A 10,660-nucleotide genomic window follows, 5' to 3' on the forward strand; every position below is an offset into this window, starting at 1 on the left:
AAGGTTAGTCAGGTGTTTCATCTAACATAAAAATAGTTATTGCAGTTAAATGCTAAATTCTTCTGGGGTAGGGGGATGCCTTCTACATAATCCCATTTAGCAGCAGAAAGTAAATGCTTCAGTATAATTAGCTTACCATAGCCAGTTTTCTATCCCATTTTCAGCGAAGCAAATCAAAAAGGAAAACAACTTGACAATAGCTATCTTGGTCCCTTCCATGGAGTGAGCATGCAGAGGCATGCAAACATGTATATGTGTGATCCCAAAGAGGCAGGCAGTTCAGAGAAGATTTGTTCAGAGACTGACTCAGTGAAGGGCATTATGTAGGGAGTACACGAACAGATAGTCCAGAATTCAATGTCATGAATTTTCAGAAGCACGGACTTTTAGTATTTTTTTAAAATGGACTCCTATCCTGAGAAAACCATAATTCAAAAAGACACAAGTACTCCAATGTTCACTGCAGCACTATTTACAACAGCCAGGACACAGAAACAACCTAAGTGTCCATCGACAGATGAATGAATAGAGACGATGTGAAACATATACACAACGGAATACTACTCAGCCAGAAAAGGAATGAAACTGGGTCATCTGTAGAGATGTGATGGACCCAGAGTCTGTCACACGGAGTGAATTGAGTTCGAAAGGGAATATTGTTTATTAATGCATGCAGCTGGAATCTAGAAAAATTACATGCATGAACTTAGTTCCAGGGCAGGAATAGAGGCACAGACATAGAGAATGGACATTTGGACACGGTGGGGAAGGGGAGGGTAGGATGAATTAGCAGATTTGGCTTGACATAAATACACTGTGTGTGTCAGTTGCTCAGTCTTGACTGACTCTTTGCAACCCCATGGACTATAGCCCACCAGGCTTCTCTGTCCATGGGATTCTCCAGGCAAGAATACTGGAGTGGGTTGCCATGCCCTCCTCCAGGGGATCTTTCCAACCAGGCATCCACTTTCGGTTTCCTGCATTGCAGGCAGATTCTTTATCATCTGAGCCATGAGGGAAGCCCCATAAATACCTTACTATGTGTAAAATCGGAGAGGGCAATGGCACCCCACTCCAGTACTCTTGCCTGGAAAATCCCATGGACGGAGGAGCCTGGTAGGCTGCAGTCCATGGGGTCGCTAAGAGTCGGGCACGACTGAGCGATTTCACTTTCACTATGGATACTATAGACTTTAAACAAGTCTGTAATAATACAGGATATGATTAGTATATGTTAATCATTCCCTGTTATATTTTGGATTAAAATAAGCTGGTCTGCTCTGTTTACCTTTTTTTAAGTAGACAAAGCAATGGCTATGACCATGCTTCTCCCTCTTCATGAAACCATTTGGAGATCTGCCCTTCCTTTTGGAATAAAACCAAAATCCTGACCATGGCTTACACGGCCCTGCAGTGTGATGCTCCTCATCTCTGAGGACCGTCCACCTGTTTCACTAAGCCCTTCTGCTAATTTCTTCTGTTTACCGAGTTCTCCTCAGACCCTGGGCTCTTCCTACCGGCTACACCTCTTGTAAACTTTCCTCTCCCCACTTCTTTGCTTGGTAACTTGTTTATTCTTGGTCACTCCTTTATGAAATCCTTTCCCTGACCCTGTAGCCTCAGTTTTCCCTTATACACTATTACACAGGCACTTCTTCACAACTGTCCTTTCTTAGTTATTTGTGCAATTCTTTCTTTAATGTCTATATTTTGTCCTATATTTTAAGGGTCAGAACAGCAGTGAAAATGGTCCAGTTCAAAACAGGTGCTCAACAAATAATTACTGAATGATTAAAAGTATCTTTCAACTAGAGCTGACTATAGGTTTGAAGCATTGGGCACTGTGATGGAGTGGATGGGGGTGCGCTTTGGACAGTGAATATAGCTTGAAAAAGAGGGACGCGTCATTTCAACTCCCTGAGCCTCACTGTCCTTGTCTGATGGCATAATGGCATGAACCCTGCCTTTGAAGGAAGTGAATACACGCGGTGCTACTTGACAAGGATGTTCTGTATTGATCATGGTCACACTGCTGCTAACATTGCCCTGTGTTATGGTTCTAGCCATTATTCCTATTTCTGGAGGAAAAGTCTTACATGAAAGCAAGTTTCCCCACCTTCCTCCTTTCAGAAATCCAAAGAGAAGCAGGAGTAGGGAACTGCCTTGTCTTAGTGCTAAATCAGGTCACCTAAAAAGCCATTCATTAGTATCTAGAAACCTCAAACTGAGGGAAGGCATACAAATTGTCATTCTATGAGTTGATCACAGTTGTTTGGGACCAAGCGGAAGGCATTTTGGGAAAGTCCAACAACATCACTAGATTAGGAAGCCTGGCAACATGGGTGGTGGCTGGAAGGAACACGTCCCATGTGGAGCCCCCTCCCCACGACAGTCACAGGGCCCGCTGAGCCACAGTGGGGTGGAAGTGGGGACAGCTGAAGGCTCACCCTTAGCTATTTCCTCTCCTACATGGCTTATTTTTACTTTTAATTTTTTAAATTATGAAGTGTCATTCATGAAAAGGAGTTATGAAAATTATTGAGATTAGATTTAATATATTACTGAAATTATTAAGTTCCCAGGTGACTCACTGGTAAAGAATCAGCCTTTCACAATGCAGGAGATGTGGGTTTGATTCCTGGGTCAGACGATCCCCTGGAGAAAGAAATGGAAACCCATTCCAGTATTCTTGCCTGGAGAATCCCATGGACAGAGGAGCCTGGTGGGCTACAGCCCATGGGGTCAAAAAAGAGTTGAACATGACTTAGATTACATACAAAGAGTTATTAAGTCACATTAAACTTTAAATGTACAAACACTTAAAATCATTGTCATTAAAAATCAGTATTGCTATTAAAAATAACCATAAAACAAATACTCAAGTGTCACCTACTGATCTTTGCAAGTAGAATGTTAGCAGTGACTTCAAATGTCTGGAGGGCCTTATCCCTGTTCCCCCTCCTCCCCTCCACCTGTGATCATATGTACTTGAGTTCATTGTTCACTTGCTTTTTAAAAAAATACCTCTATCACCTGTATACATATCTCTAAGTAATGTATTGCTAAGCTCTGCCTGTTTGGAAAGGGATGTGAATCAATCATGCCGCATGGCTTCCATTAGACCCTTGTTCAACTTTGTTAATGACATTTGTCTACACTGAGGCATGTGGCTAATTAGAATTCACTTTCCATTGTGCAAACAGCAAAATTTATTAACCATAACTGCAGATGCATATTGGGCTTATTTCCAGTTTGGGGCTATTATTTGACTTTTTTGTGCATTTACTCCAACATCCAGGGCAAGGGTTCTGGAGGCAGGGCAGTCTGCTGGAAGTGGAGAGAGTCAATTTTATGGAACACTGTGGAATATGCAGTGTGGGAAAATAATGCCTATGGCCCACCCACTCAGAACTCCTGTGAAGTGGGGATTCTCTAACCTGTCAGCAATGTGGTCATTCCTAAAGAAACAGGACAAACATTCTGGAACTAGATAGGATACTGCTCCAACTCATGTAAGTTCTACCCAGAGGTAATTCTATCACGTGATCAGATAATTCACGAGAGGTATAGATGCAGCCACGCTAGGCGTACAGAATAGTGGGGAGGGTGAAGTGCACCCAAGATATGGAGAAACAGGTCCTGATGCACGAGTTCCCGCACACGTAGCAGATGCTGAGTAAGGCAAAGTTCTTGCTGGGTCTACTCATGAAATTGGCTCCTTTCCATTCTCCCGAGGCAACTGAATGACAAAACTTATTATGGAAATGCACATCACACAGCCCTCAAATTAAGAGTGCCTGGGAATGCAGAGAAGTTACCCAAGGTACCAGTGAAGAGTAAGTTATCAAACAGGCTCCCACCAAGGCATGAAAAATGGTTCCACATTACAGACCATAAACATCATCTAAACCCCAGGAAATAAACAACATATGAGGGAAGAATAGACTTTGGAAAAAATTCTCCACAAGAGAAAGACAAAAGTTTAAGAGTAACTACTTTGTATTCGCAAGGTAATTATTCAGAACACAAACTTGCTAAAGGAAAGGTCATAAGGCAACAAATGGAGATAAAAAGGGCTTTTATGAAAAAAATTGTTGTTGTTCAGTTGCTAAGTTGTGTCTGACTCTTTGCGACCCCATGGATTATAGCCTGACAGGCTTCTCTATTCAAGGGGTTTTCCGGGCAAGAATATGAGTGAGTTGCCATTTTTTTCTCTAGGGGATCTTCTCAACACAAGGATCCAACCCATGTCTCCTGTACTGCAGGCAGATTCTTTTCTGAAAAGAATACAAGTAAGCAAATAATTCCACTGTAGAATTTAAAACTGCTAAAAAGCAGTGAAGAGGAGAAATGTTCCTGAATTAAATGGAATTAGACTAGTAGAATAGGCCAGTGGTTCCAAACCTATATGATCACAGAGGGGGTATGTACTTAAAATATGATCACAGAGTATGTACTTAAAATACATACTCCTAGGGTTACATATGGAGAAGGCAATGGCACCCTACTCCAGTACTCTTGCCTGGGAAATCCCATGGATGGAGGAGCCTGGTAGGCTACAGTCCATGCGGCCACTAAGAGTCGGACTCGACTGAGCGACTTCACTTTCACTTTTCACTTTCATGCATTGGAGAAGGAAATGGCAACCCACTCCAGTTTTCTTGCCTGGAGAATCCCAAGGATGGGGGAGCCTGATGGGCTGCCGTCTGTGGGGTCGCACAGAGTCGGACACGACTGACGCGACTTAGCAGTAGCAGGGTTACATATAGGAGATTTTGATTGAGTGGGCCTTTGGTGAAGCTAAGAAATCTGTACTTCAAAAATACCCTGAAATGATTCAGAAAATCAACCTGCTTTAGTAACTATTAAGGTGAGACACTCACCAGAATTTTAGATGTAGCCAGAATTCAGAGAGAGAGAGAGAAAAAAAAAAATCAGGTACCCAGTATATAGCTATGCACAGCGTGAGTAAATGAGGAAGAAATCAGAACCAATGCAAGAGAATCCATTTCAAAAATGTATATTGCCCTAAACAAAGTGAAAATATATCTATAAAATGGGAAAAAACATTTGCAAACCCTATATCTGATAAGAGGTTAATATCCAAAACATTAAGAATTCATACAACTCTATAGAAAAAAAAACAAATCACCCAGTTTAAAAACAGGCTATGGATCTGAAAGACATTTCTCTAAGGAAGATATATGAAAGAACAGAAGGTACATGAGAAGATGCTCAACATCACTAGGCATTGTTGTTGCCTAGTTGCTAGTCAGTGCAGTCACTCAGTTGTGTCCGATTCTTGGCGACCCCATGAATCGCAGCACGCCAGGCCTCCATGTCCATCACCAACTCCGGAGTTCACCCAAACTCATGTCCATTGAGTCGGTGATGCCACCCAGCCCTCTCATCCTCTGTGGTCCCCTTCTCCTCCTGCCCCAAATCCTTCCCAGCATCAGAGTCTTTTCCAATGTCAACTCTTCGTGTGAGGTGGCCAAAGTATTGGAGTTTCAGCTTTAGTCATGTCCAACTCTCTTGTAACCCCATGGACTGTTGCCTTCCAGGTTCTTCTGTCCATAGGATTCTCCAGGCAAGAATACTGGAGCGGGTTGCCATTTCCTTCTCCAGCAGATCTTCCCCAACTGGGATTGAACCTGCGTTTCCTGCATTAGCAGGCAGATTCTTTACTGCTGAGCCACCAGTGAAGTCCCACTAATCATTAGGGAAATGCAAATTAAAACCACAATGAGATTATCACTTCATACCCATTAGAATGGTCATCATCAAAAAGACAAGTGATAACAAATATTGGTGTGGATATAAAGAAAAGGGAATCCTTACGCACAATGAGTGGGACTATAAATTGGGACAGTTGCTATGGAAAAACAGGATAAAGCCTCCTCAGAAATTAAAACTGCCATATGATCTAGCAACTCTACTTTTGCAAAAATGTATCTATCCAAGGATGGAGGGATAAGGAAATTGTGGTACATATAAACATTGGAATATTAGTGTGCTAGTAGCTTAGTCGTATCCCACTCTTTGTGACCCCATGAACTGTAGCCCTCCAGGCTTCTTTGTCTATGAGATTCTCCAAGCAACAATACTGGAGTGGATTGCCATTCCCTTCTCCAGAGGATCTTCCCAACCCAGGGATCGAACCCAGGTTTCCTGCATTGTACGCAGATTCTTTACTGTTTGAGCTATAGGGAAGCCCATTTATTCAGCTATAAAAAATGAGGAAACACAACCGTTTGTGATGACTCAGATGAATCATGAAGGCATTATGTGAAGTGAAATAGGCATACAGAGATAGACAGATACTCTGTGATTGTACTTATATGTAGAATCAAAAACAGAAAAAGAGAAAAAAATCATAGAGAAGAGACCAGAACTATAGTTATCAGCAGTAGAGGCTGGAGGGAAGGGGATTTGGAAGAAGATGGTCAAAAGGTATGAACCGGAAGTTAAAAGATAAGTAAGTTCTAGGGATGTAATGTACAACATGATTATAGCTAACACCGCTGTATGATATACAAGAAAGCTAAGAGAGTAAATCCTAAGTGTTCTCATCATAAGGAGAAATTTTTTTCTTTTCTTATTGTATCTGTATGAAAAAGTGTATTGTATTTGTATTGAACCAATGTGGAAATCATTTACAATATATGTATTGATATATCCCTGGAGGAGGGAATGGCAACCCCAGTATTGTTGCCTGGAAAATCCCATGCACAGAGGATTTAGCCACAGGCTAAGCCCATGGGGTTGCAAAGAGTAGGACATGACTGAAGGGAGCGAACACACACACACATACACATACATACATCAAACCATCATGTTGTGTGCCTTAAACTTACACAGATGATGTATGTCAATGATTTCTCAATAAAACTAAGCTAGAAAAAAGAATAATAAAATGGGTAAATGTAAACTCCCCAAAAATGGATACTGAAGAAAAATCTGAGATGAAAAAAAAAAAAAACCCCTCTAGTTAAAGTTTTACTGTGGGCTCTGTGCAAACTGAGAAACATTTACATCCACTGAATATCAAGTTTTTTTTTTTTAATAAACTTCCTCAAATCCAGGAAAAAGAAATATATCCTGTATACAAGAGAAAGGTATCTGTTGAATCTGTCTATGTGTATTTCAGGGAGAATGGTCATTTCCCAAATTCTATCAGTAATAAAGGAAGGTGAGAAGAAGACATTTTCAGCTGGGAAAAGGCTTTAGAACACTGATGTGTTCTGTTTTCCCAGGTGGTACTAGTGGTAAAGAACCCACCTGCCAATGAAGGAGAGGTAAAAGATGCAAGTTCGATCCCTGGGTTGGGCAGATCCCCTAGAGAAGGGCATCAACCCACTCCAGTATTCTTGCCTAGGAAATCCCATGGACAGAGGACCCTGGCGGACTACAGCCCACAGGGTCACAGAGTCGAACATGCCTGATGCGACTTAGCATGTATGCATATGTTCTCTCTGGTAACTGAGATGAACCAGCAGTATGGATGCTGAGGAAAGCAAACGTCGTTAAATAGCATTGTTTCTAAGGAGAATGTAAATGCTATCTCAAACTTGAAATAAGAGATCCCATTATGTGACAATCAACAGCTTAACTATTGCAGACTGAGATAAAAAACTTGGAGTAACAAAAAACTGGAAGGAAGGGTGGTATGGATTGGAGCCAGAGGAAGGAAAAGTGTGAGCATTCTTCATCTGTATATAGGGGTGAGTCAATAGATATTGTTTCATTTTTGACATTAATAATTGAGAAACAGAGGTTTAGAACATAGATTTTAAACATGTCAGTATTATTTTAAAAATCTGATGGTAACAATCAAAAGAACTTTAAACAATTTCCATTACCTTCCAGATTCCTGGAATGGGATGGGGAGAGTGGGAGGGAATCAAAAAAAAACTCATAACATTGAGCAAAACTAGTCACTCTCATATTTTTTAAAAAGGGGGAAGAAACAAAAGAAACCCCCCAAAACTGAAATCAAATGTAAGCTAAGAGAACAGAATAACAAATAATCGGCTTTTATAAATATACATATTTACGAAAGTCTAAAAATATGTGCACCAAAATGGTAACAGTTGTTCCTGCATGGTTGGTTTAGAGTAACTTTAACTTTTAAATTTTTGAATAATTTAAAAAAAAATTTCTGGCAGCAATTACATATTATGTATGCAATTAAAAATAAAATGTACACCGAAAATTCCTCTTCATTCATCTGAATGAACGCTGATCACGAAGCCGCTCATTAAAACTAGAAATGGCCAGCCTGGCTGCAATGGCTGAGATTGGCATTTGCTGTGATTATGCAACTTGTTTCACTAATTTGACTCATTTCCCCAAACAGGATGCACAGGTGGCGTTCATTTATTTAGTCACAACACTAATTACTCTTTACAACTGTGCTCTTCCCTGGTTTTCTCAGTATAACCATTGCAGTAGTAGCAAAGCACCCTTGGGTGCTTGCTTATGTGTGTGCTAAAGGTGTGGGACCTTGGCTGCTAGCCCAGTGAGACTGGGTCCTCAGCTGTGCGGTCAGTCCCTGTGAGGCTATTAAGGCTCTCTTGTTATTTGTCAGCTCCCTAGCACCATACACCTTTTTTTTTTTTTTAAGATTTTTTTTCTTTTAATGCAGATCATTTTTAAAGTCATTCTTGAATTTGTTACAACATTGCTTCTGCATTATGTTTTGGTTTTTTCGACCCCCAAGGCATGGGGGATGATCTCAGCTCCCTGACTAGGGATTGATCCTGCTCCCCCTGCATTGGGAGGGGGTCTTATTCACTGATCTTCCGGAGAAATCCCAGCACCATTCACTTTTATCTGCCCTCCAGTCTCAGCCCTCATATTTGCACCCACCACAAAACTTAGCCCCACAGGTGAAAGTCGCTCAGGCATGTCCAACTCTTTGCAACCCCATGGACTGTAGTCCGCCAGACTCCTCTGTCCATGGAATTCTCCAGGCCAGAATACTGGAGTGGGTAGCCATCCCTTCTCCAGGGGATCTTCCCATCTCAGGGATCAAACCCAGGTCTGCCACATTGCAGGCAGATTCTTTACTGTCTAAGCCACCAGGGAAGCCCAGAAATACTGGAGTGGGTAGCTATCCCTTCTCTAGGGGATCTTCCTGACCCAGGGATTGAAACGGGCTCTTCTGCATTGCAGGCAGATTATTTACCAGCTGAGCTACCTTACTTCTGGCCATACTGAGCAAGTCCTTTCTTGTATCTGGCTGCCATGCCTGGAATGCTTTGCTACGTTAAGGCTGCTCCGAGGGTCCACGGCCTCCTCTGCCTATCCCCTTAATTTCCTGTATATTGTGACTGCTTTTAGTTGTCTCTTCTGCTGAGGAAATGTCTTTAACCACATGGCATGCCTGCAGGCAGGGAAATATGGTGTTTGCATCCAGCAGGAGCACAGTGCCTAAAACGTACAAAGTGTTCAACAGATACTTCTGTGTGGAAAGCGCCTCTGAGATGCTTCCCTTCAGCCTCTCCTTCCCTTGCTCATACCTTGCTTTACTGCTTCTCATGAGAACCTGAAACTGAGTTCCCCTAAAACTGAGTTCCCTTTGAAACTTTATTCCCTTTCTTGTCCTGTTCCCCTCAGGACTGAGGGATATCAAAGAAAAGGTAGGGGGGACTGAAAACTAGCAAGACCCTGTGGGCACCAGTCTTCCCATTTTCCCCCTTTTCTTCTGTGACATTCTCTGACTTCCAAAGAGCAGACTCAAGCAGTTAATGATTAGAACAACAATCATAGGCCTTCAAGTTCATCTTGAAGGGATAAAGTTAACAATCTGATGCCCTTCCCTGCAAAACCCAGCAGAGGATGGTGACTTCATGCTGACCACAAGCACACACACCCCAGACTGCTTGGAATGATTGAGATTCCTGAAACATCACCCAGTTACCTCACTATCTACCAATCAGGAAAAGGACCAGGAGCTGATCACCCACCCTGAGACTCTCACCTCTAACATTGGCTTTAAAACCCTAGAAAGCCATCGAAAGTTTGGGTATTTTGAGCATGAGTTGCTTACTCTCCTTCCTTGGTAAATAAACACCGTGTTTTCCTTCACCACAACCCGGTGTCGGTAGATTGGGTGAGTGAAGCCAAGTTTGGTTCGGTAACAATTTTAGGATCTAAGAAGCAGAGTTTGGCGAAGCATGTTCCCTGAGCTTCTGAGCTCCACAGAGCCACTCTCCCAGTGCACAGATGAGATTTTTATGCAACAAAATAAGCTGGCAAGAGTTCAACGGCAGGGTGGCCGTGGCCAGCTCCACCCTCACGGAAGAGTCCAGCTGGCTTGTGCTTCCATCCATCCATCTCCTACCCGAAGCTCCATCTTTCTCTGGAAAGAAGCTGGCATCAGGCTTGTTCAGCTTTCTGCATCATGATCACAAGTGGGTCTCTCCTGACAGAGAGGGAAGGTTCACGAAGACCTGACACTGAAATTGAATACTCCCAAGTTGAAGAGTGACCTCATCCAGCCTTGTCTTTTAGAATATCATCAAGTGATAACCCTTTTGTTTTACAACTTACAAATGAAGGACAAAATAAAGTGTCTTATGGTCAGGCTGGGTCAGGGGAGTCCTGAAAAGAGTGGACCACACTTAAAAGGCATCTGAGTCACTAGCAGCTCAAG

The 10,660-nt window shown here is 42.3% G+C and overlaps 1 protein-coding gene across 39 annotated transcripts in view; it reads right to left on the reverse strand.

Annotated features, from left to right (window-relative positions):
* The window catches only part of SAMD12 (sterile alpha motif domain containing 12), a 451,161-nt gene that overhangs the window by 139,944 nt on the left and 300,557 nt on the right, over positions 1 to 10,660 (reverse strand). For 9 of the 39 annotated variants that reach the window (XM_086336383.1, XM_086336365.1, XM_086336360.1 and 6 more), the window contains one exon: positions 2,592 to 2,727. The exons of 27 other annotated variants lie outside the window; for them this stretch is intronic. In XM_086336383.1, the coding sequence (XP_086192509.1) occupies positions 2,592 to 2,727 (136 nt within the window). The remainder of the gene's footprint in view (positions 1 to 2,591; positions 2,728 to 10,660) is intronic. 3 more of the 39 variants (XM_086336385.1, XM_086336369.1, XM_086336363.1) reach the window with 1 other exon arrangement.

The sequence above is a fragment of the Bos grunniens genome, chromosome 14 (genome assembly GCF_055505025.1).
Source record: "Bos grunniens cultivar Pamir isolate PY7600 chromosome 14, Bosgru_T2T1.0, whole genome shotgun sequence".
Lineage (NCBI taxonomy): Eukaryota > Metazoa > Chordata > Mammalia > Artiodactyla > Bovidae > Bos > Bos grunniens.